General features: G+C 38.3%; 1 protein-coding gene across 3 annotated transcripts in view; it reads right to left on the reverse strand.

Annotated features, from left to right (window-relative positions):
* The window catches only part of PTPRN2 (protein tyrosine phosphatase receptor type N2), a 591,206-nt gene that overhangs the window by 72,345 nt on the left and 490,943 nt on the right, over positions 1-27,918 (reverse strand). For all 3 annotated transcript variants that reach the window (XM_073002896.2, XM_078378519.1, XM_078378520.1), the window contains one exon: positions 7,340-7,534. In XM_073002896.2, the coding sequence (XP_072858997.2) occupies positions 7,340-7,534 (195 nt within the window). The remainder of the gene's footprint in view (positions 1-7,339; positions 7,535-27,918) is intronic.

Raw genomic sequence — 27,918 nt, forward strand, 5'->3', positions numbered from 1 at the left:
TAATGCCTCCTAAAATAGCAGTATTTTAAATGTTTACTGTATTTTTATTTTTTTTACTGATTTTATTACTACTATTGCATTTTTATATGGATATATCTTTTTTAAAATTTCCAATTCAGGATACAAAACAATAGCTTAAAGAGCTCTACACTATCAGCAAATATGGAATAACTCCAGTGTTTGTCGGCATCAACACTGTTTAGGCTATAAGGTACAAGAGATTGGGCTTAGATGCTCTTATTCCATCCCTCCGTTTCCCCAAAATAACTCTGGAAAGGAATAGAGAGAGAGAGAAGACTGTATATATTTAGTGGGTACAGAATGTCCACTCACAGAGGACAAAAGAGAGAGTAAGAATGGGAACAGAGTGAACAAGAATGCTCCACACTGTAACATTTTGTGACAGGTTCCTACCTGTAGGCTTATAGTGGCATGACATTAACATATGCCATTTCCGAAAATTGAATTATAAGCCATTGTCTGCCAGCAGTGCCCTTCTGCAGTCCACACTGGGAAAACAGGGCAAATTATATACAAGAGAATAAATGGACCCAAATCTGACACCAGAAATAACGACAGATGAGAGCCAATGGAACATTTGAACTTTCCAGGACACCTGATTTTTAATTTGAAAGTGGAATTGGGGAATTTCAAAGGGGGATTTGACAAGGAAACAGCTGAATGGGGATCTACTGAGAAAGAAGAGACAGAGATGTAGGGTATTCACAGCACACTTTATATAGGTTTTCGTAAGTCTTGCATATAGTCAAAACTTTTCTTTTCTTTTCTTTTCTTTTTTTACCAAAAATTGTCTTCAACACAACTAAGTTTCTAGTTAGATGAGAGAAACTCATTGTTTCCACAGTTCACAGGCAAGTGATTGCCTACAGACAATCAGCATTAGTTATTATTCTTCCTTTACTGGAATTTTTATGTAATTATCACTTACAAGCTCATTATCAGTGTTAAGAATGCAATCATCATCTTCTGCATTCCCTTTCACTTACTACCATAAAAAATAAACTACATTCATCAACCTGAAGTCTCAACATTAGACTAGATGCTTCTGCAGAAACTGACTATAATCCATGAAAGCTCACACGAAAATAGATCTGTTAGTCTGGGAAGTGCCTATAGGACTTGGTTTTATTTTGTTTTTTGTCCTGTATTTGTTAAATTAGTTTGAAGATGGAGCATAAGCACCTGAAATAAATCTTGACTTCTGAATATACTGAAGTAAAACAACTAGCAAAATGCAACATGCTCTCAGCCATTAAAAACAAATGTGGAAATAACAGCAATTCTTAGACCATATTAAGCTCCAGGAGCCCAAGCTGTTACTTTCTAAGAATGGTACAAATCAGTCTTCCAAATAGGTAGATAAAAATAACAATACCACAAAGAATCATTTCTTTCACAGCGTCTTTCTGTTTGCCCAAGTACTCACATGAAAGCACAGCTTCCAGCAGACATATGGACCAAAATTACAAAAAAGAGTATTGTGGTACTTAAGTGCTAATACAGTGTAGTTGGCACAAACTCTGGTGGACTGCCGCCCACTTCATCAGATGCAACATCTGATGCCTATGATGAAGTTGGCTGCACTCCAGGAAACCTTACACCAAACAAAACGTGTTCATCTTTAAGGCACAGCAACATATTTTTCCTTGGTTTTCCTACAACCAGTAATTGTTGTAGGAAATGTAGAACCATTTCTAATTGTAATTCCCCTACAAATGTAATTCCCCTTTATAATTTCTGCATAGACTATATCTTTCTCTTTCAGCATAAATATATTATGTTCAACCATCATGATACTTTAAAAGCCCAATTAAAAAAATATTTGAATACCTTTCTTTAAGTATTATGTATCTGAGAGCAAGATCATTATGATCTCATTTGTGATGAGGAATACCCAGTATTTTCAACATCCAGTTTCAATTATTAGACCCTTCTCCAAAATATGGACAAAGAGAATAAATTTTACAGATATCAACTCATTCAACTGGCATATAATATACTGATAACCTTTCCTGTTAGAATCATTGGATGCCTTTCATGTATTACAACACACATCTATCCTGGTTCTGACAACCCCAGAATATGAAAGAGCAGTAACATACAAGATAGTCAGTACAGTCGGTAATGAGTGGCCTATTTCCTAAAAAAAATCAAGCTTAAACTGAAGAGAGTAGGAAAAACCACTGAGCTAGTCAGGTATAATCTAAACCAAATCCATTATGAATACACAGTGGAAGTGAAGAACAGATTTAAGGAATTCGATTTGGAGGACAGAGTGCCTGAAGAACTTTGGATAGAGGCTTGTAACAATGTATAGGAAGCAGTAACAAAAACCATCCCAAAGAAAAGGAAATGCAAGAAAGCAAAGTGGCTGTCCAACGAGTCCTTACAAATAGCAGAGAAGAGAAGGGAAACAAAATACAAGGGAGATAAGGAAAGTTACAGAAAATTGAATGAAGACTTCCAAAGAATAGCAAGGAGAGACAAGAGGGCCTTCTTAAAAGAACAATGCAAAGAAAGAGAGGAAAATAATAGAAAAGGAAAAAAAAACAGAGATCTGTTCAGGAAAATCGGAGATATTAAAGGAACATTTTGTGCAAAGATGAACATGATAAAGGATAAAAATGGTAGGGACCTCACAGAAGCAGAAGACATCAAGAAGAGGAAGCAAGAATACACAGAGGAACTATACCAGAAATATTTGGATATCCCGGACAACCCAAATAGTGTGGTTGCTGACCTTGAGCCAGACATCCTGGAGAGTGAAGTCAAGTGGGCCTTAGAAAGCTTGTCTAACAACAAGGCCAGTGGAGGTGATGGCATCCCAGTGGAATTATTTAAAATCTTAAAAGATGACGCTGTTAAAGTGCTACATTCAATATGCCAGCAAGTTTGGAAAAATCAGCAGTGGCCAGAGGACTGGAAAAGATCAGTCTACATCCCAATCCCAAAGGAAGGCAGTGCCAAAGAATGCTCCAACTACCGTACAATTGCACTCATTTCCCACGCTAGCAAGGTTATGCTCAAAATCCTCCAAGGTAGGCTTCAGCAGTATGTGGACCGAGAACTCCCAGAAGTACAAGCTGCATTTCGAAGGGGCAGAGGAACTAGGGACCAAATTGTTAATATGTGCTGGATTATGAAGAAAGCTAGAGAGTTCCAGAAAATCATCTACTTCTGCTTCATTGACTATGCAAAAGCCTTTGACTGTGAGGACCACAGCAAACTATGGCAAGTCCTTAAAGAAATGGGAGTGCCTAACCACCTTATCTATCTCCTGAGAAACCTATACGTGGGACAGGAAGCAAGAGTTAGAACTGGATATGGAACAACTGATTGGTTCAAAATTGGGAAAGGAGTATGACAAGGCTGTATATTATCCCTCTGCTTATTCAACTTATATGCAGAATACATCATGTGAAAGGCCAGACTGGAGGAATCCCAAACCGGAATTAAGATTGCCGGAAGAAATATCAACAACCTTCGATATGCAGATGATACCACTCTGATGGCAGAAAGTGAGGAGGAATTAAGGAACCTTGTAATGAGGGTGAAAGAGGAGAGTGCAAAAGACGGTCTGAAGCTCAATATCAAAAAAACTAAGATCATGGTCACTGGTCCCATCACCTCCTGGGAAACAGAAGGGGAAGATATGGAGGCAGTGACAGATTTCACTTTCTTGGGCTCCATGATCACTGCAGATGGTTAAAGCAGCCCCGAAATTAAAAGACGCCTGCTTCTTGGGAGGAAAGTGACGACAAACCTGGATGAATCCGAAGCCGGAATTAAGATTGCCAGAAGAAATATCAACAACCTCCAATAGGCAGATGATACCACTCTGATGGCAGAAAGTGAGGAGGAATTAAAGAACCTTGTAATGAGGGTGAAAGAAGAGAGTGCAAAAAACGGCCTGAAACTCAAAATAATAATAATAATAATAAAAACTAAGATCATGGCCACTGGTCCCATCACCTCCTGGGAAATTGAAGGGGAAAATATGGAGGCAGTGACAGATTTTACTTTCTTGGGCTGCATGATCACTGCAGATGGTGAAAGCAGCCCCAAAATTAAAAGCTGCCTGCTTCTTGGGAGGAAAGCAATGACCAACCTCGATAGCATCTTAAAAAGCAAAGACATCACCTTGCCAACAAAAGTCCGAATAGTCAAAGCTATGGTTTTCCCTGTAGTGATGTATGGAAGTGTGAGCTGGACCATAAAGAAAGCTGACCACCGAAGAAGTGATGCTTTTGAATTGTGGTGCTGGAGGAGGCTCTTGAGAGTTCCCTGGACTGCAAAGAGAACAAACCTATCAATTCTAAAGGAAATCAACCCCGAGTGCTCATTGGAAGGACAGATCCTGAAGCTGAGGCTCCAGTACTTTGGCCATCTCATGAGAAGAGAAGACTCCTTGGAAAATACTCTGATGTTGGGAAAATGTAAAGGCAGGAGAAGGGGACGACAGAGGATGAGATGGTTAGACAGTGTCATTGAAGTGACCAACATGAATTACCCCAACTCCGGGAGGCAGTGGAAGACAGGAGGGCTGGTGTGCTCTGGTCCATTGGGTCACGAAGAGTCAGACACGACTTAATGACTAAACAACAAAGACAACAACATTTCCTTTAAAAAGAGCAAGTGGAATGAGCTGGAACCAAGGAAAGAAAGTGATGTGGGGAGAGGAGGGGGAATAGTTCCCACAGGGAATGCTTTTGAATTTAAATCTGTAGTGCAGAAATATGACTGACATCTGCAAGGAACTGGGAAATAGAGAAGCATTAATGCTAATATCCTGCTCTTTAAATGGTTGAAGAAAAGTAATTTCATAATTTGAACCATTAGGAGAAAATTATAAAAAAGAGTTTGCAACAATACTAGTTGTTATGTGTTAAACAAATTATTTATGATTTCTAAAAAAAGCCATGACCCCAAAAGTAATATATTAAAATTGCACACAGCATTAATCATTATTGGGGGAGAAATGCTGCTGCTGGTGTGGCACAATTAATATACCAAATTTTAAATTCATTGCTGAACATATTAACCAAAGGGGTTAAGAAATTAATTTTTCACAAATTATTTCCAAGTTCTTGAATATACCGTGTAGGAAACAAGGTTCCAAGCCCTGGTTCTTCCCTGTGTGGGGAGAGGAACAAAGGCTGAGTCTCTACTCGGCTTAATTATTACCTGCTGAGGCAAGAGCAGGCAAGCTATATGTATGTACGTGTGAGCATGTGAAAGTTGAGCATACCAGAATATACCAATCAGAGACACACATGGAGGTAGGATGCTAATGCCTAATCTGCAAAACCTGAAAAAAATGTAATGTGTGTATGCATGTAAGAGAGATTTTTAAAAATTTAAATATGCATTCTGGGAAAACCTCACTGGCCTCTACATACAGACATGGAGACTCTCCATACACTAGAATTGCTGGAAACATTACTATATGCAGAATACTAGTTTGAATCTGTTCCTTGGCATTCATGCAAAATAGCTGACCTCAAAATTGTTATTACTACCTTTTATTATGAGCAGATATTCTCTCTGTAAGAAAGCCCAAGACGGAGTAAAACAGAGCTGCCCGGAATTATTGCTATTTGTTTGCTCTAGGTCACTGACTTCAGCGTACACACATGGACAACCTTGAAGTTCTGGTTCCCAAGGTGCTGTATCATTTCAACAACCTTTCTTTGAACCCTCACATCTTAATGCAAAACACATGTTGGTACCTTAAAAACAAAACTAACATCAGTTCATTCAGGGTTGAACAACACCAGCTGAATGCTGGAAAGTGAGCAGCACCACTGTATTCCTAACCAACTTTAAATACAAGAGGCATCAAAAAGCTTATTACCTAGTCAATTCTAGTTTCGTTGTTTTGCACGGACAGATTTTGTACCACATTTTAAGGACTTTATATTCCAGTTCTTTATCTGTTTTTATCACGCAAGATTTTATCATGGAAATGAGTGTTATCCCCATTTGATACATAAACTAAAAATATTATTTAAAAAGTTATATATATTTTTGGGATCTAAGTTTTAGGGACCTAGATACCGTTTCTTCCATTTTGTAACAAGAAAAAATAGTAAACCAATGAATTGTGAAAGGCAATGAATATCAAGTTCTAAATTGCAGGCAATAGAGAGGAAGAGATGTGTATGTGCCTTATCTTTGTATACATATGCCATCTTTGAACTTAAGTCTTAAAACATAATTTTTGCAGCTAGAAAAGTTGTGGAACCAGAGCTTGAGAATGCAAGCTGTTGACACAGAGTGAAAAAATTATGTGGTTTTTTTTTCACTGCCTCACAATATTTGAAAACATTTCGTATTTTTCAGCATTCTGTCAATTATACAAACTGATATATTTAGCTTTTCAACAGGATTTTTACTTAGAACCCACTAAACATTCATGTTAATTTCTGTGTTTCCTCAAAAATAAGACAGGGTGTTATATAATTTTTGCTCCAAAAAACGCATTAGGGCTTATTTTCAGGGGATGTTTTATTTTACAGTCATGTCATATTTTGGTTGCTGCACAATGCTGCACAAAGTTGGAGGGCGGGTTTCATTTTACTAGGGCTTATATTATGAGCATCCTGAAAAACCATACTAGGGCTTATTTTCAGGTTAGGTCTTATTTTCGGGGAAACTGTATCAGTGTACTGACCATGTACCATAAAAATTCCAAGTACCTGCTCATCCATTCTGTTGTCTAAGAATACTGATATTACTGTGCAAACTTTTATATAAAGCAGTCTTTTCCCAAGTCTTGATTCTGGGACCTCAGAAAAGGAACGGTCATGTCAGAGGAATTAACTCTTCTCTGTTAAGAGATAGTTGCAAGTATAACTCTTGCAACAGTAAACTAGCGTTATTGAAATCAATGACAATCACCTCTTCATGAATGTTTAGCGTTCAAAAGTGATATACCAATTCCAGAAGTGTTTTTTTAAGGTTGCGATCTGAAGTTAATAACTCCTTATTAATCCATACCATTTCAAAAAGTAACTGTTTTAAAAAGTGGTCAACATGTTATCACATATTCAAGCTCCCACAACACCATAGAAATTAATGTAAACAATCGGTAGACATCCTGCTTTTAAAGACAATCAAACAAGAGGCAGAACCAAATATTAAGAATGAATAAAAATTAGTAGTAAACACTTCTTAAGAGTAAATACCACTTTGGCTTCTAAAGAGCTGGATTATTTTTAAGCTAAAGGGTTGCCCAGTTTATACACCTATTGTGCTGTTAACAGTTCAGATGAGGCTCTACTATTTTGCTAAATTCTGCACTTCTCCAGTGTCTTACCAGTATCATGTGGCCCGTGGAGATATCCATGTTGGACTGGACTGGTTCTTCACACCAGGATGACGTGCTGCTTCTAGCAGAAGGACTCGGAATGGGCCCATCACTGAACTGTGAGGAAATGCTATTAATACGAGAAGTATGTAGAGGTTCTGGATGATCTGATGATTTTGTTGACATACGCTGACGGCATAACTCCTAGGAGACACAAAGCAGAACAAGATTATAGTATAGAATTTAAACATCATTTCCAAAAACATGCACTGAACATACAGTGGGGTCTCGACTTACGAACTTAATCCGTATTGGAAGGCAGTTCTCAGGTCGAAAAGTTCTTAAGTCGAATCTGCATTTCCCATAGGAAAGCATTGAAAACCATTTAATCCGTATCTGCTCTTTTCGTCCATAGAAACTAATGGGAAGCTGCTATTCCGCCTTCTGCCACTAGAGGGGGATATTTTTCTTTTTTCCTTTTAACCTAAGATGACTTAGCTTTTAAAAAAAGGAAAAAAAAAGAGTTCGTAACTCGAATCTAAGTCTGTAAGTCGAGTCCATATATTCCTATGAGAGCGGTTCGTAAGTCGAAACGTTCGTATGTCGAGCCGTTCGTAAGTCGAGACCCCACTGATCCTAAATACAAAGATTGCCTCTGAAGGCACAACTTTCCAGAAGGAAAACAGGAATATCTGTGTTTTTCTGTATATAGTCGGTGTTCATAGCTACACCTGAGCGATAAGATGCATATAGAAATGCCATACCTTACTATAACCTACAGAAAACATAAGGCTTTCAGTTACACAGATTAGAGACACCAGTCATAAATCTCTATAAACTTCTTACCCTAGAATGATGATTTACAATACAGCTATTCTGGAATGCCAAAGAAACAGTATGGAAACAACTCACTCTTTTACGTTCATGGTATAAAGTATCATGTTATCTAAAGTAGCAAGTTTTAAGAACAGAGACAAGTTAAAACAGACTTTTGCCCAGAATACATACAAATGACAGACTAGAAAGCAGCCAAATAAACTGAATCTTAGCTGATTATGATTTTTTACAATTTAACTATAATGATGTGAATTATGACCCTATACTGTGATGCTTATCTGATAAGTAGTATGTATCACTAACAAATCAACAGAATTAGATTAACCCAAGAAAATTATTGGGGGAAAATGCAAGCAAAGCCAGAATGAAAGCAAACATAAACATTTCATCCTGCACCATTTTCAGATCAACTGAATTTATATGAGCCCAATGAGCTTTAGAAGACAGGCAATTATACTAAGCCAACAGCTGAATTAAAAGTGAAACCTTAAATAAATCACAACAAAAAACATTTATTTAAATTTATAGGTTTATATCTATTATAAAGAAAAAAAGCCCATGTGCTAAAATGCCACATTGTAACATATACTACTCCTATTAGTTATGCTGTAAACTGGTAGCATATTAATAAAGTGTTAAGTATTTATTATGTTCAACTTCAAGATTTAGTTACTTGCTTTAAACTAATAAAGACAATTTTTTAAAAGGCATGCTCAGTTGTTAACAAATGTGATCACTTTAACATTCTGTTCAACACAAAAACTCAGATATAAATGGGACTATTCTAACATACAAATAAAAAGCTTATTTAATTTCAAGATAATGTATTAATTGCACACTAAGTTAATTTATCTTAGCATCTGCTGAAATCAGTGAGATAACCTAGTTATAACTAAGTAAATCTTCTTGGTTTCAGTTGAAATGAAGTATTAATTTGGATCCATCTTGACATAATTTAATGAAGCTTAGAACTTACAGTTATTGGTGAAGTAGCAACTAGTAGTCCAGGTATAAATGAGGTAAGGTAGTAAGAACCCAACCAGCGTCCCAAAGAAATATAAAATGGAAATATAAAGGTTGTCATTTTTAAACTCTTCCTTCTTTGCAACTTCAGTCCCTCAAGGTATGCCTTTTCAAATGGTTCACAGATCTACAGAAATAGTTTCTACACTCTGACATTCTAATTTCTTGCATTTAAAAATATATTTAGAAGAAAGATGAAATGAATATTGGTGACACGAATTCAATGAATGTTCATGAAGGGATGGAAAGTTATGGAGAGTGTTCTAGGCATGATCATAGTAGGCACAGTTGTACTCCCAAATTATTCTGTTGCAATTTAGATTGTATCAAGGAAAAGTGGGATTCCTCGGGATTCTGAACAAATATTTTATGCTGCACTCATCCAGTAAAAGTAATCCACTTTGACAAGTCTTCCGCTGTGTCCCAATAGGAGATTGGCTACGTATTGCCAGTCAGATTACGTCCTGGCAAAATGTGCGTATTTTCCATAACTGTTGAGTAGGATGATTGCATTAGTTAAACTGGACATTGTGATTAGAGGTGAGCACTTTGTATTCGTATCTAAGGGATATGACTATGACCTGTGGGGGAGCCAATTCCCTCCCCCAGAACCGGCTGGGCCACTCACCAGACCTTGTGTGGCATTAGGGTCCTTCAGAGGTGGCAGCGGGACAAATCCAGGAGGAGCCTGGCTGACCCTTTCTCATCTCCCTGTGCAGCCAACCACTTGGGCGCAGAGGCAGGACAGGGAGTTTCCCCACTCTGCCAATGAGTGGTTAGCTGCACTGGGAGATGGAGAAGGGCTGGCTGGGCTCCTGCCAGAATTGGCAAGCCAACAACGATGAAGAACCTCAGCCCTGCAAGGAGCCCAGTGAGTGGCCCCGGCCAGTTCTGGGGGAGGGAGATGGGCCCGCACAGTATCTGAAGTGCCATGAATCATATTCGTATCCCTGACATACGAAAACTCCCAGAAGTACAAGCTGGATTCCGAAGGGGCAGAGGAACTAAAGACCAAATTGCTAACATGCTCTGGATTATGGAGAAAGCCAGAGAGTTCTAGAAAAACATCTACTTCTGCTTCATTGACTATGCAAAAGCCTTTGACTGTGTGGACCACAACAGACTATGGCAAGTCCTTAAAGAAATGGGCGTGCCTGACCACCTTATCTATCTCCTGAGAAACCTATACGTGGGACAGGAAGCAACAGTTAGAACTGGATATGGAACAACTGATTGGTTCAAAATTGGGAAAGGAGTACGACAAGGCTGTATATTGTCTCCCTGCTTATTCAACTTATATGCAGAATACATCATGCGAAAGGCTGGATTGGAGGAATCCCAAGCCAGAATTAAGATTGCTGGAAGAAATATCAACAACCTCCGATATGCAGATGATACCACTCTGATGGCAGAAAGTGAGGAGGAATTAAGGAACCTTGTAATGAGGGTGAAAGAGGAGAGTGCAAAAAACGGTCTGAAGCTCAACATAAAAAAAACTAAGATCATGGCCACTGGTCCCATCACCTCCTGGCAAATAGAAGTGACATGGCAAATATGGAGGCAGTGACAGATTTTATTTTCTTGGGCTCCATGATCACTGCAGATGGAGACAGCAGCCACGAAATTAAAAGACACCTGCTTCTTGGGAGGAAAGCAATGACAAACCTTGACAGCATCCTAAAAAGCAGAGACATCACCTTGCAAACAAAAGTCCGAATAGTCAAAGCTACAGAATTGATGCTTTTGAATTGTGGTGCTGGAGGAGGCTCTTGAGAGTCCCCTGGACTGCAAGAATAGTTTTTCCTGAAGAAATATAAAATTATACTCCTCCAGCAGATGGACCGAAGGTTTACATTTGCACAAGGCTTGGGGAAGATAACATGTATACAACATAAAATTTGAGTTTTAGGTCATGTCAGTTCCTTACTTAAGAGTTAACCAACGAATGCAAAATAGCAGCTCCTGTGTCATATATAATTGCTTTGTACATCCAAGCCCTCTTCAAACCAAAACTAGTTAGCTGTGTACATAATATGAAGGGTAACAAGACTGTATTAAGGGTGGAACAAAAACAGGCACACGTCATTTTTAAAGGAATGCTTAACATAACGTTTATTTTACCTTCCCTGTTATTTAACTGAAATAAAAGGGAGATATACCATCTTACTTCAAGCTCAGTCCTTTCTGCTTTACCTTCTGCTAAAGGCCAATTAGAGTGTCAGATAGTAACAGATAAATGCTACACCTTGTACTCTGGGAGAGGGGCAATGCAAAGAGGTCTTATTAAGGCTTCTGGGTAGGAAATTTTTTATACCAGCACTGGACAGAAAACTTTTTGTTCCAATACCAGCAATTCACCATCTAGTCATATATACTTTGACATCAGACACTGGCACTTGGGACTTACAGTGCAATCCTATATGTGTCTGCTTAGAAGAAAGTCCCACTGTGCTCAATTGGGTTTATTCCCAGATAAGTGGGTATAATAACACAGCTTTCATATTTGTTTAAAATTTCATACTAAACATGCTCCAACGGGCACATTTGCTGTGCGTGCCAATACTTCCCAATAATTCAATTCTGTTTGCAATATCAGTGCTTAATTTAATTCAAATCAATGTACATTAAAAGAGTAAACTGTGGAATCAGGCAGGGATACAACCTGAGGTGATAAATCATGTTACAACCAATATCCATCTAACACTTAGTCACCTTAATTATTAGAAGTGCGCCCTACCAGGGATCCTAGATCTGACAAGCCAGCAAACTCAAGGATTTTTCTTTATTTGATTTATATCCTGCCTTTCTCTCAAACCTGGGAGTCAAGGTGGGGTCTCAACAGTCTTCATCTACTAAATTTGCAAGCTATGTTTTGGCTCCACTGCTGAACAAAGAGGTTCTGAAGAGATTCTCTCTCTCATATTTCCAGATCTATCTGGCACTAAAGGAAGACAACTACGTTTTCAACCAGACATTGGCAACGATACTCATAATCAGTGAATTTCCAATTCTCATTGCTGCTGCCTCAATTTTAAATACATTACTGGGAGAATCTCATACCATATCAATAGTGGACTGAAACTACAGTCTCTAGAATAAATGTAAGATTAGACCATAAAGCTATCAACCACCTTATGCCCTGGATTAATGACTAAGACAGCTGAAGATCTTTCATGTGCTTACTGCCCTGGCTTTGTTTCCAGTCAGCTAAAATACAATGTGAATCCACTCTAAACACCCCTGATTGGCAATATAAATTTCACTATATTCCAGTGTTCAATCTCTAAGTGCTTAAAGTACAAATAGTCCTTTTCCAAATCTGCCTTTAAATGAAACAGGCATTGCAAACCAAAAGACCAAAATTCTAGCTCAATTTAAGTTATAAATGACCTTTTCCCCCCCATATCCAGAATGACCAAGGGAATGATCTTACCTATACCACTCAAGAGTTTTCTCCTCCCCACAAAAGCTAAGGAGGAGCACTTCCTGTGCCTCAGCCACCAAATGATTCCAGAAATAGGCTTTGGATCAAAAATGGCCCAGTGGTACTTCAGTATTACAGATGAAAATGTGATGTATACATCTCTCAGTCCTTCAACCCAAAGGTCCATGACTAAATCAGGGATGACCAGTCTTTTTGAAAAGTATGTTTTAAACACATACTGCAGTACGCAGACCATCCTCTCTATGTGTTGACAACTTTTGAATGTAGTTTTCTGAACACAGCACTACTTCTGTTTGTGATATCTGTGATGCAGATTTTATTATTTATATCCTAGGACTAACCATTTCCCTCTCAGTTCAGTCAGTATCTTCTTTCAGTATATTCGGACATATCACCTGGTATGCAAATGAAACACCTGGGGGTAACTTTGAGAAGGCTGAACAGATGATTGCTAGTCTATCATCACCATCATCATTATCATGTGCCGTCAAATCAATGCTCACTTATGGTGACCCTGTCTCAGGGTTTTTTAGGTAGAGAGTACTCAAAAGTGGTTTACCATTTCACTCTTCTGAGGACATCCTGGGATTCTACAGCTTGTCCAAAGGGACACAGGCTAGCTCTTCTTGGATACGTAGAGGGGAACTGAACTCCCAATGTCTGGCTCCGCAGCCAGGTATCTAAACCACTAAGCTATTCAGCCAGCTTTTATCAGTCTATACTACAGTGGACCCTTGACTTACATACGGCTTGACTTACAGACTTTTTGAGTTACAGACTTCTCTGGCCGCAAAATTTAGGTTTGACTTGCAGACTGAGATTTGACTTACAGACCAGAAAAAAACCAAAATGGAACAAAAACGGCCTGTTACGGGATTAATCCGTTTTCAATGCACTGTAGGTCAATGGAGACTTGACTTACAGACTTTTTGACTTGAGAACCGCCTTCCAATACGGATTAAGTTCTCAAGTCAAGACCCCACTGTATATGGGTACAGATCTATTTTACTTCACATAGTTTGGTCACTATTGCCTGTGCACAGCATGGATTTGTTTTCAAGCAAACTGATTTAAATCACAATTTAATTTTTTTTAAATTGGATTTTTTGACAATTTAATTTTGTTTAAATATTTTTTTCAAATTTAAATCATTACTAAAATCAATTAGAATTTTAAAAACCATTTATTTTTATCCACCCTGCCTTTGCACATTATGATTCCCACATTCAACAGCATCTGGTGAACATATTCCACAGTTCACTATTAGCATAATGGAATCTTATAGTAAACAACAACAATTCCTTGATCTTTTGAGTTCCTAATCAACAAGTGGCTGGCACACTTGGTTTTTTAAAAGGTTTTTTTAAAGGAAGGTTTTTATGTTATGTGAGAACTGCTTCTTAATGGAGCCATTTCTTCCATTTTATTTCATCTCCTGACATTTACTGTCAAATATATGTGCATGACATGTATAATTTATAATAGCAAATCATATTGTTTGCAGCAAAAGAATCCTTACAAAAATAAATATTTAGAAACAGTTCGAGGCAAGAAATACAGAGTCTATAGAAAGTTTTGATGTAATTTTTTAAAGTGGTAATGCTGAATAGATGCATTTTTTTGAAACACAGAAGTAGGACATTGATCACAAAAATAGATGAGGTGTTTTTAGAGTAAGCTTTGAAAAAAATTATTATTTTCAGCAAGCTGACACTTGGGTGAACAAGACAACGAAATGGATTTCTGAAGAGGAAGAAGTCATCTTATGTATTTGTCATCCAACACTAAAGTTAAAAATAGTAAGCTTAGAACTGCAGAGGTAGAAGGAATCTTATAGATCCAGTCCAGCCCCTGTCAAGGAAGCGCCACTGGATAATCGACCTCCCAGATACCTAAACAACTGGGCTATTGGTCTCAGCTTTGACTTGAGATTAATATCCTAATTTGTTTATATAGACAACCTGTTTACATTCCACCCTCGCTCAGTTTCTTTGAGAGACAAAAATATGCAGCAGTACAATTAGAACGAACTACATTTCTGAAAGTTAATCAGAACACTGTTCATGCAATTCTCTGGCAGAATAGTACTGGACAATGTGATCAAGAGTCGTTTTCAACATGTTTTCTTCTCCAACTGTCTTTTTTTTTTTTAATTTTCACATCATCTCCTAAAATTCTCATCCTCTTCAAAATATATCCTAGGCTTTCCTTAAGCTATAAGGGAAAAAATGGACCAGTGAAAAGCCTTTTACTCTTACTTTTAAACACAGAATGAGATCATGTTTTCTGCTTTACCGGTCAGGTGTATCACAGTTTGAGCTCCTGACACCAACTCTGACACATAGTCTAAGCCTTTTGCATTCATCCCGTGTGAGTACAGGCCTTGTGTGTGTACACAACACACACACACACACACACACACACACACACACACACACACACACACACACACACACACACAGAGTGAGTGAGCAGAAAGTGAATCTCATCATTCTGGCAAAGATTTCAAGCTGAGACCAGTCTCAATGTGCAGCTTGCATAACACGGCAAGTGCCATCATCTCTTTCAGGATGTCCCTGCTCCGTGACAGCATTGCGCTTTCACTGCCATACACTTTCACAGCAGATGACAGCCATCATATTATCACAAAAGTGTGGAGAAACTGCAAGTGAAAAATGAGGGGGGGGGGTAGAAAAAAATCTGTAGGGAACAACTAGCCAGGGTTTAAGTATCTAATGCTCAGAAAAGAAAACTCATTAACATCACATTGTTTACCGTGAATATTTCTTTCATACACTTCACTTAAAAAGTATGAAATGATGTGATAAACTTCATATAAAGAAAATGGATACTAGTTCTTCTTCCCCTAAATTACATTTCCTTTATACCCAAGACCTGGCATCCATATCACAGAAATGTAGTTTGTCTGATTGATTTTCTGATTAAACCAGAAAATGGGGCTGGGCTAAACATGTTTCGTTCCTATGGGTTAAATAAGTTGTTATCATCATCACTGAATTGCAGAAGTGGCAGGGACCATATGGACCATCAAGTAGGACAACTATGGCAAAAGGAGGAGGAGGAAGAAGAGGAGGGGAGAGCAGTTTGTCATGAACCTGATTTTTTTTAAAAAGGACCCCTGGCCCGAGCAGTAAGCAAGAGTGGGAATCTGTTTTGTAGAAGGACTGCCTGGTGAATATTTTCTGCTTTCACAGGACATCCTATCCACTTCGGATGTGCCACTATAGGCCATGTTTCTGATGGTCACATCAAATCCTCCAGCTCTTCCTACTCATATTGCTAATGACATTTTATCTACTTTTCTGCCAAGGTGGAAGCTTGGACTGGTGATGGTACTTTTATCATATCACTCACCCTGTGGTAGATTTTTAAGCTTAGAAAGATAGGTGCTCCAATGTCATAAATGAGCTAAATGGATATATGAAAACTGAAAACCTAGATTAACACTCCTAGATAAAACCCTCATCATCATTTACAAGATACTGGCAACAAGGGCATTACAGTATACTGCCATAAGATAAATATGTATATAGATCGTATAAAGAAGCCATTTAAAAAGGGAGTCTTAATGGCTGAAACTCAATAGTACAGCGGGCCCTCAACTTACAAACAGCCCTAGCTGCGAACATTTTGGGTTACGAACCTGATCTCATAGGAAACTACAGACCCTACTTGCGAACGCGGAATCGAGTTATGAACCAAAAAAAGGAAGAAAGGGGGGGGAAAGGAAAAAATTCTGCCCCTAGTGGTAGGAATGGATTAAGCAGCTTTGCATTAATTCATATGGGAACTAATGAATCGACTTGCGAACCACCCCATGACTTAAGAACCAGAAACAGCCGGAACGGATTAAATGGTTTTCAATGCATTCCTATGGGAAATGCTGATTCGAGTTACGAACTTTTCGGGTTAGAATGGACTTCCAGAATGGATTATGCTCATAAGTTGAGGGCCCACTGTAATTCAAGACAAAGGTAGGCTCACTGAATCAATGGAATGTACAGTTATTCACTCGCTAATCCAATGGGCTTGTTCTAGTTGTGACATTACTTGATTTCAGCCAACATCTATCAAGTTCTTGCTCAACTGTCCAAGTGCTCAGAGGTTAGAAAAGAGCAATGCAGACATCACAGATAATTTTAAGATACAGGTAATTAAAACACACCTATGTAACTGCTATAGCATCATAATTTTTTTTAAATAAAGATTTTATGAACAGCTCATGCAGACCTCTACTATATCCAGCATAAAAAAGAAAAAAAGGTTGCATAGTCACATAGACCAGAAACTGAGCTGGATCGGGGGTCTGGGACCAGCAAGGCATGCCATATTGTCTCTGGGTTGCTTATTATAGACATACACATAGAACCCTTTACCAAAGAAAAGAGAATCCTTTACCTTGGTATTTCTCCTGTTACTTTAAAGTAGGGAAGCTCCACAGTTCATAAGGAAGACTAGGGAATAAATCTAAGATGTCCATCTTAAGAACACAAATCACATAGACTTGTGGTTCCTAACTTTGGGTCCACAGATGTTCCTGGACTACAAATGACCAGAAATCCTGGTCAGCACAGCTAGCGGTGAAGGTTTCTGGGAATTTTAGTCCAAGACCCAAAGGGACCCAAGGTTGATAGTCACTGACACAGAGAGAAATAAAACGTATTGTTTTTGCAATAAAGTACTTGAATTAATTTATGGGACATGGTGGCGATGCGGGTTAAATCGCAGAAGCCTCTGTGCCACAAGGACAGAAAACCAGCCATCGAAAGATTGAATCCACACAACAGAGTGAGCTCCCATCGCTTTTCCCAGCTCGAAAGCATGTAAAAATGCAAGTAGATAAATAGGTACCACTTCGGTGGGAAGGTAACGGCATTCCGTGTCTAGTCGCGCTGGCCACATGACCACGGAAACTGTCTATGGACAAACGCTGGCTCTATGGCTTGGAGACGGGGATGAGCACTGTGCCCTAAAGTCAGACATGACTGGACTCAATGTCAAGGGGAAACTTTACCGTTACTTGAATCAATACTGAGGACTACCCAACAACTACTCAGAGCTGAGACACACAGGCTTGGCTACTGAATAGCTCCATTAGGAAGCAACTTAACATTTTAGGTACTTCTCCTGTAATTCCCACACACACACACACTTTCCCCACACTTTAATATTTAGATTTTAATCATTGCGTTTAATCCAGAATTTGCCCCAAATTCATAGTGTTCTCTGGTTGATAGGTTTATAGATGCAATTATGTTCCACTTCCAGTATAACACATGCCCTTAAATTATTGAGAAGTATTCAATCTTAATTGTAGTAAAGTTGCTTACCACTGTATAGAAGAATGTTTTGTCCATCTAGTGGCTTTTATGTGTATAATTTTGTAAAATGGCAGCCACTTATAATCAATCTTTTGATGAGCAACTACTTACAATCAATCTAGGAACTAAATAAGAGTGAGCATGCAGAGTGGATGGAGGGAGAAGGAGGAGGAAGGAAAAATAGTGGCAAACACTCTAGTAACTTTGTTTTTGTTTTTGTGTCTCTTAGATTCACACTAAGATTAGGCTGAAACAGATCACAAAGCATAAGGAACAGTGGGAATTTTTTTAAAAAAAGTATTTTGCCATGTATTAATAAGAAATTTTTAGCTCCTGTTTCTTCTTCAACAGGTATTTTCCTACTTCATTAATCAACATTTCAGATGAGTTTCATGGAAGTCACCCTGTCTTCAAGGTATTATAAATGGCCAGTCCAAGTAAAATTCAAATGCAAATAGTGGACAGTGCAAATCACCATGCTTTTCCTATGCCCTTAATCCATTCTATTTATCTCCACATAAATATGCATCTTCACATTTATTTAAGATCTGAAATCCTCCTTCCAACCCATGGAAGTTCTGTGCAGGGTGGATAAAAAACAGTTTTTAAAATCTATTTAAATCACAATTTAAATTTTAAAAATAACTGTTTTATTTAAATCATCAAAAATATCAAACTTTTAAAATTTAAATCATGATGTAATTGTGATTTAAATCAAGTTGATTTAAATAAAATCCACCCTCAATCTGCTGTTTATGTCAACATATTCATCGATTCAAGAACTTCTGAAGCTTCTGGCAGAGATCATCCTCTTTCTCAACAAAGGTTCTTATATCAGGCCTACACATTACAACCACTTAAAATTTTAATGTTACAGTAAGAATAAGAACAGTAAAAACACAAAGACAGAAGCATAGCCTTTAGACAAAACAAGCAGGAACTGCCTGCCAGAATAAAAAGGCCTTTACTGAACTTCAAAAGACAGCCAGAGGAAACAGCCTTTTTAAAGAGCAAGGTGCTTTACAATGATGGTGCCTTCACTGAGGATGCTCTCAATTCTTGCTGCCACTGGCTTTGAGCTGCCCTTAGTGGACGGGCACATTCTAGGTGGCACTCAGGAAATGGCATTTCCTGTTGCTCTTGGTGAGTGGGCAGAGATTTCATGGGATAGGGCAATTCCTCAAGTATCCTGGACAGAGAATCATAGAATAATGAAGTTGGAAGGGGTCTATAAGGCCATCGGGTCCGACCCCCTGCTCAGTGCAGGAATACAGATTAAAGGATATCTGCCAGGTGGTTGTCTAAATTTTGATTGAACACCTCCAGTGTTGGAGCACTCACCACCTTTTGAGTCAATTGGTTCCATTGCCATACTGCTCTAACACAGTGGTCCTCAACCTAAGACCTCCAGATGTTCTTGGACTACAACTCTCAGAAGCCTTCACCACCACCTCTGTTGGCCAGGGGTTCTGGGAGTTGAAGTCCAAGAACATCTGGAGGGCCAAGGTTGGGGACCACTGCTCTAACAGATGATATTCAATTAAAATCTGGCTTCCTGTTATTTGAGCCCATTGTTGTGTGTCCTGCACTCTAGGATGATCAATAACAGATCCTGTCCCTCCTCTTTGTGACAGATGCCTTTCAAGCATTTGACAAGTGCTATCAGCCCCTCAGTCTTCTTTTATTAAGGCTAAGGACTCTGAAAGGTAGCCACGAATCATTTCAATTATGCTGTATCAAAATAATCATGTTGTGTTGGTAACATTTTTCATTTCACACAGGCATGCAAAAATGTCATAATGAAGTTTTCATATGAAAACTTCTCTGTAATACACAAAAATACATGAAACTGGCCATGGACTGAAAGTTAATCTTTACAGATCTTTGAGGGATAACCCTAAAAAGAAAAACATCAGAGCTTAAGCCAATCCTCTGTCTTGAAAACTTTATAGCTCCCACATATACAGGGATGATCAGGATAAATCAATAACCAGATAAAGATATTCTTTTCCACATGGTCAAAAATATTCAGTTTCTCAAAATTTCCAAGGCTGGATCCTAGCACTGGGAACAGGTCACAAGAGCTAAATCCTAAGTAAGTCTGAATCAAAACAAGCCCCAGGCTTTTACAAAGGTCAGGTACCATCTCCACTTAACGATTTTTATTACTGTACTTGCTGCCACTTACTCAATTTTTATCTTTCTTTTCCTAATGAGCCCCTAATGAAATATGGTCAGCAATTCACATAAAAACACAAGCAAAATCAGAAGTTACAAATATTTACAATCACAAATTTAATAACTCATGAGATACATCTAAAATTATGAATATGTATAACCATAGACTAAAATGTCTGCTAAAACTCAGCAGTTGTAATCTAGTAGTAAGTTGTAACTACAGCAGGCCCACTGAATCAATGGAATTTATGAAATGATGTCTCACCAAAACCCCACTGATTCAATGAGCCTCCTCTACTGAATTTCAGACAATAAAAGCAATACATACAAGCAACAGTCATCAAAAAATGAAACATCAGCTTGTTCTCTCCCACCCCCACCCCAAAATTGTACTGGTACCTTTTAAGATAGTGGCTGAAATACAATGGTGTGGATGACAACTCAGTCTCTAACTTTAAGGAGCCCCATAACCAGGGTGCAGCCACAGAGAAAGCCCTGCCACACGTGGCAGCCCTATGCACCAGAGTACTCTTGGGTGTCACAAGCAGAGACTCCTCAGCTGTTCTCAATCCCAGGTTAATCAACACCAGAGCAGGCTGGTCTTTAATTATCTATAGCATGAACCATTTAGCGATTTGGGCACAGTGGTTCTCTGGCAGCCAACGCAAAGATTTCAGTGCCGTATATTAGTCGAGAATGGAGAACACAGCAAGGAAATTCAGAAGCGTAATTACAGGCCATAGTAGGATATTGAACCTGAAAGTATTCCCTTCATCTTTCAAAATAAAAACAGATGGTTAAATAAGGTTAAAAATCTTTGCAATCTGCAACACTACCTACAGAGGCAGAGGACCCACAAGGTGAAGGATGTTTAAAATTGAAAATTTAAGGCATTTTACCAGCACTGGACTATAAGTTAAGAATTTGTAGCCATATAATAAGAATTAAAAAAAAAAAACCCTCAACAGTAGGCTCTGCTTTTTGTCATTGCTATGAAGCAAAATGATGTAATAGAAAGAACAGAAAAAACCTCCCAGGTTGTAACTGAAGTTCCCAAGCTGTCTAATTCAACAGCTCTCTGTGCAACTAGGAACATAAACAATTGTTTCTAAGAGCCACAGGGTGACCTTCCACCCAAATGTGCCAGTCAAACTAAAAAAACACAACAAAAACAACAAACAAAAACCAGCTTGTATTACACCCCTTCTAAGTTTTGTTTTGCTGTTGTTATTTTTTTAACATATACATGCTTTTGCATTAGGGAATCGAGATCCTTATCCCTTTTCAGAGTAGGAATATCAATCCAGATTTGGAACTTAGTCTTCTATTCTCCCAAAATATGTGAAAAATGGATACGAATACAAATTAAACAGTCCAATAAAAAATGACTCCAAACTATATCAATGTCATACACCAATCAAGTGCTCTCGCCATAGGTACCAAAACTATTTTTCATTGGGATACCCTTCAACTGAACACAATGCTCTTGCCCCATGCCTCTTCCCTTTTCTCCTGTAGAGACATCCCAACAAGTAAATTATTCTTTTCTCCGTATTGTCTGTCTAGAAAAACAGCTGTTGCTTTACAGGCACTTTCTATCTGACTCTTGGTTTCCCCCCCCTTCTTTGTATCTCTGTCTGCTGTTCCCGTTTTGCTTAATTTTTACAGGATCATCCCCATCAGACCAACCAGAATATAGCATGCAGATTTTGTGGTAGTCACTTCCACTCCTCCTGTAGACTCATTTTTGCTTGCAATGAATGCAGTACAATACTTCATCCAACAAGAACATCTGAAAATGAGTGCACATACGGAAAGGGTGCTTTTATTATATCGATTTATGGATGCTGTTCTTGCTGGAATAAACAACTGTTAAGCATTATGTAAAAACTGTCAGTGCCAATCCTGTCATGATAACTTTTATGTTTTACAATATATCTGATGTACTAGATTCAAAACCAGCTAAGAAAACCCGTAACTGGAGATCCTGTGCTTTTGAACTTAGTCTTTGTTCCTGTCAGAAGCCTCTATGGTGCTTCCTTCCAATTTTCATATAGGCTACGGTTCCTGCGACTTGACCTTTGTTGCCAAGCTGGACAGAGAAACTCAGGTTGTATAATGTACGTGGAACAGTAATTCACATGAGCCACAACAGAAGCCAAAACAGAACAGAAGCACCAAACCTCAGTCTCCAATAAATATAGTACTGAAACCTAGTAGACATAATCCGGTCCTCTTAATTTCTAGAGTCATGCTGCACTGTGTGTCGTGCTGATGAAGACAACGAAACAAATCAAACTATGAGTAGAATGCCAAAAAGATACAGTAAGCACTAACAAAAGCAGTCTTGCCACTTAAGAATGAGAAAGTAGTTTAGCCTAGCAAATTTGGACTGAAAAGGTTTTCACAGAACAGTCACAGATTTCCAGTTGATTAATGATATTTACATTTTTGCAGGCTCTCAGCAGGCAGCAAGTTCTAATGCTCAGGACTTTACCACTTGAAGAATGAACATCCTTTTTTAGTATTCTACATAAAATCAATGACAGAAACAGCCTTTGGTTTATAATGCAACTAACCAAATATATACCATATACTTGCTTTCATACATCTCCAGCACAGCTCAGAAAAGCTAGCAAAATATCTATAGCAAATCCATTTATGCACCAGACTGGTGATGACATTTAGAGTAAAACAGAATTTCTTCTGGATAAATATTGGTCTTTGTATTAGAATTTTAAAAAACAACTCAGCCTTTAAAATGCCCATTACTTCCCACAGCTCCTCTTGTATAATCTTACTAAAGCCATTGTAGTTGTGTCTAAATAATGACACCCGAAAAAGCAGGAATATTCAGTTATTGAATATGAAATACTGTACAAAAGCAGAGGTTTCTTGGCCACTGGAGCCAAGAATATATTGTATCTGAATAGATCCCAGATGTTTTAGGACAATTATTCAAGATGTAAAACAGAATGTGTACTTGGGGGGGTTGTCAATTTCTTAAATTAGCACTCATTTTATCTATAACAGTTTATTCCACAAAAGCACAGAATCATCTTGAGCTGACAACAACAGCTGCAATGATTTGCAGAGGTTCCTAAAATAATAAATAGTAACAGAGTTTCTTCTTCCCATTACTGATAGAGCACATCTAACACCAATTTATGAACATAAATAGATATATAAGGTCTATCTAGCTCACCATTACTTGCCAGAACTAGCCAGCCAGATACTTTTGGAAAGTTTTTAAGAAGAGGATAACGCAACAATTCGCTCTCCTGGTTTCTCCTAAGCACCTGGTATTACAGACATACTGTCTCAAAGCACAGAGGATCCAATGATCTCTCTTTTTAATGTTAATTTTTATACCCTCTCTTCCGATCAAGTTATGGGGAAAACATGCGTTTCAATAAAATGTTGATGAAAAATATGTGAAAGTAAGAAATTTATAAAAGCAGCCACCAGAAAAGGTGGGGAGAGAGACTCACTAAATGAAATCAATAAACATTTAAAAGTCTTGGAAAAGAAAAATAATTTTGCCTAGTGCAAGAAAAACAAAGTAAGCCTCAGGCAAGCATATCTGGAGAGAATGTTCCAAAGCTAGTGTCCCATCACTAAACAGGCCCTTTCTCTAAACCATTTACCACACCTCTGGGCCAAATTTTACAATACAGATAGCTTACTATTAGAGGGAACTCCTTAAGTGCTGAAATTGTCACAAAAGGAGTTGGTTTTGTTGTTACTCTTTCTAAATTAGCTTGCTCATTTTTATGATTGGTTGCAAGCTTCATTTTCCAGTATGACTGCTTACTCACAACTGTCTGCCCAATTTGAAACTGTGAAGTAATAAAGAATTTCCCTCTCTAATGACTGGCCATCTGCAACATAGGGTTTGGCACGGAAGATAGTGAAGAAACATGGAGACAAGCCTATGGCAGTGATTGCAGAAGTACATAGAAGGCAATTTTGACTTCACACGAGTCCTAGCCTCAAGCTGCAATGGACTTTAAAGATTAAGAAAGAAACCAGCATTTTAGGCATGGAACCAGTGCTAGAATAATATAATCATAATGCCCACTTCCAGTTATCAGTCGAGCAGACATACTCTGGGTTAGCATCAATTTCTGAACAGTCTTCAGAGGAAGCCCCATGTATAATGCATTACCACAGTAACACAATGGATGAAAGCTGACAATACATTTATCATCTTGGAAGTGGTTTGATCCTTTTAAAAACAACCACCCCCTAGGGCAAAGGTCACCACCATTTCTTGGGGCACTGAGTTTTTCTATTAGTGATTATTCACTGTATGAATTATTCACTTTCTTGTGACTGTCCAGAATCACTGCCAATCAGTCTCATGGGGCGAGGTTTCTAGAATTAGAAAACAACTATGGAAAAACGCCTATCTACACACATGACGGATGTGCTGTAAAGGTAAAATTACTTTTCTTTGTAGATTATTCACTTTTACAGTGACCCTCTGCCCAGCACAGGTGTTACATACACTGGTTTTCAAATGCATACCTATGAACATTTGTCCAAGGAAGAAGGATTGCTTCTCTGGCCAGTCCTGGACCTGATTTAAATGTCCACTTTTACAGAGCTTTTCTCCCTTCTTTTCTCCCTTCTAAGGAGAAAACAAGTTCAGGTGCTCACAGAAAGTGATGGGAGAACTGAGCGCACCAATACACTTCCAAGTTACTATCTTAGGAACCATGTCGGTAGAGCATCAAAAGGCTCATGTGCTAAAACATCTGTGGCTAAAACATGCCTGCAATGAATGTGGAGGACATATATTTTCAAATAGTGATGCTTAATTTCTGGCACATTTCGTATATTTATATATATTCTCCTAATTTAATTTAAAGATTATCCCCATTCTCTTTCTGTATTTTAATAATAATACAGAAATACATAATTAATAAAACTGCTGGATAGCTCAGTGGTTTAGGTTTCTGACTGCAGAGCCAGAGGTTGGGAGTTTGATTCCCCACTGGGCCTCCTGGACAGGAGTTGGACCAAATGATCCATAGGGTTCCTTCTAGATCTGCAGCTCAATGATGACGATAGAATTGGCTGAAAAGCCTGCTTTGGAGTGTAATCTTTCTATGCAGAAAGCAAAATTCTGCTAAACTTAGATTTTAAAAAAGTGAAGATGGAAAGAAAGACATTTTTCCAAGTAGAAGCTTTGTTTCTATCTGAAGCAATAAATGGATTTCAATTCAAACAGAAACATTCCCATGATGACAAACACAAGAATTAAAAAAACACTGGTAATCAGCTTCTGGTTCCATTGTTTTTAAAAGTTTCTACACTAAAATCACAAGAGTCCACCATTCTCTCTGTATGCCTGCCCACTCTCATGTTTACAGTCATTTCTAGCTTTTTATAACCTATCCATAAAAGACTTTAAAACCTAATGTCACTTCATCAAAATTTCAACCCCCAACAAACTGCATCATGGACGTAAACTCTGAGACCTCCTCCTTCTTTTCTCTTGCCCCCAATTCTGTTTCTCTTCCCCCACCCCCTTCTATTTATCAACAATCTTACTTGCAGCAATTTATGTAAACACTCTGAGCCCAGTGTACACAACCCATGTTCTGCTGGTTAAAGTATACCATCTCTGCATGTAGTCAGAACCGCAAGAGTGCTATACACATACCAAAGCCTGTGTATGTCTGTTCTCTGAAACAAGTGTAGAATGTTTTATTCAGACTAGCTCTCTGGTGGTCAGGAACAGGACAGAATAATGAACACATTTACCTACTCTCTGCTCTCCAAAAATAGTATTTTTAAAAAACAAGTGAAAAGAAGCAGTTACTTCAGGTAAATGGCAAGAATCTGCTACTTGTCCCTTGATTGTGCACGAATCCTTTTTTAAAAAAACTCCTTTTAACTAAACTTCAATCTAGAGCAGCTAACTGATGCTCCAGATCAGCAGATAGGCAACAATAGCAATTGAAGGGAACATCACAGAGGACAGAGAAGAGAGAGAGTACTGTATGGGAAAAGATGAATGGCTGCCAAAGATGTACAGTACAGGAGCTCCTTGTGAAGCATCTGTCATGGGACCACACAGTTTCAGAAGATGAGGGGTCTAAATGTTGAGTTTCTTAACCTTAAATAAGAATACCCTGCATATACAACACTATTTAAGTCCCACCTACATATTCTGAATCAGTAATAAAATATGACTTTTGAAATACATGGGACATTTTTGAAGTCTGAATTGGTACAATTCGGCAGAGATTGCGTACTATATGCTGTGCTTCTGCATCAAACAGAAGGCATATGAACAATTATCACTGTCTATTTGTGTCTGAGCTTAAAGGAATGCCATTAAATTGTGTCTACTGTCATGAGACTACAATGAACATAAATCCTGCTCCTTCTTCTCTTACCTTCTTCTCTTACTAAAACTTTCCTAGTTTCCTTTTTCCATATAATGCGCCACACATGCTAGAAATCTTCCTTGTCCATTTATACATCCACACAGACCCTAATTGTTGGGCTGTAAGCAAGTTTCTCTCTCTGCCATTCCTTAATAGCAGCTCCTGAAACCGTCACACAGATAGATGGGCAATTAGCCATTTGTGTCACAAAGTGGTGGGTCAGGAACTTCCAGAAAGCACCACTGCAATAAATAAGAGCAGAGGTCTGTCGTCTGTGTCCTAGTCATCACATCAAGCACAGAAATCAAACTAACAGCCATTGCAAGATAAAGTTCCACCGATTTCTGATAAACACAATGCTGAGCCAAGACTGTATGTTGGCTAGTCTGGCTTGCCTCGAGAATAAAAAAGGGTGCCAACGTGTTTAGCACCGGCTGCTTTTCCCTCCTGTCACCAAGCATAGGCCAAATTCAGAAATATGGATCTTTGAATGAGAGAAGTTATCTTCATGAGCTCACATACGCTGTAAGTGCCGTATGCCAAATTTAGAAGCCAAACAGGGGAATCGTTGATGTAAGAGAAGGAATCATATAAAGGAAATGCTGCCTTGAATTAAATGACTTTCCACATTTCTATTTCTACTCCCATTTGTTTTTCTTATGACATTACCATCCCCTCACAACATAAATATTTATTTGCTCTGTAAGGCGGTTAAAGCACCCAATAGGTATGTTAAGCATTCACTAGGATGAAAGTTGTTTCTGAAAAATGCAACGTATTAATAATGCAAGATGAGATTTAAGGTTAATTACATTAATGATACAGTCTCCCAGAGATTACAACCCACTGTGCCAATTTTTTTTTAACCATTAAATGCACTTGTTCATTTCGGTTTGCTTTGGAGAAATTTCATTTCTGAGGTTTCCATTTATAAAGCCTCCCACAATGAAACTGAAAATGCATAGCAAACTAGGAAGACCATAAGAATGGCCAAAAACCACATTTCACTGCAGTACTGCACTTTAACCACTGCGCCACAAGGCTCCTAGAATTGTGAGTCAACACCCAAAGAACAGTCGGGCGCCTAGCACTGAAGCTCAGCAGATTACAAAACAACAGCAAAGATTTTTTTGGAAACTATGAATAGTTCTAAAAGACATGTGTATGCCAAAACATTTTACTGTCCTATGTGTAGCATATACTGTGGACATAAAGCTATGTTGAGACAAAATATGGAAAAAAGGAATGGCTTCCCATAGGCAAAGGTTCTCCTTTTCTGTTCAGTCTATCTGCAGTCTATCATATGGAAAGCTGGATTAGATTCAGACAACGGAAGAGTAAAAACTGTCAGGGGGAATCAGT

The sequence above is a fragment of the Pogona vitticeps genome, chromosome 6 (genome assembly GCF_051106095.1).
Source record: "Pogona vitticeps strain Pit_001003342236 chromosome 6, PviZW2.1, whole genome shotgun sequence".
NCBI lineage: Eukaryota > Metazoa > Chordata > Lepidosauria > Squamata > Agamidae > Pogona > Pogona vitticeps.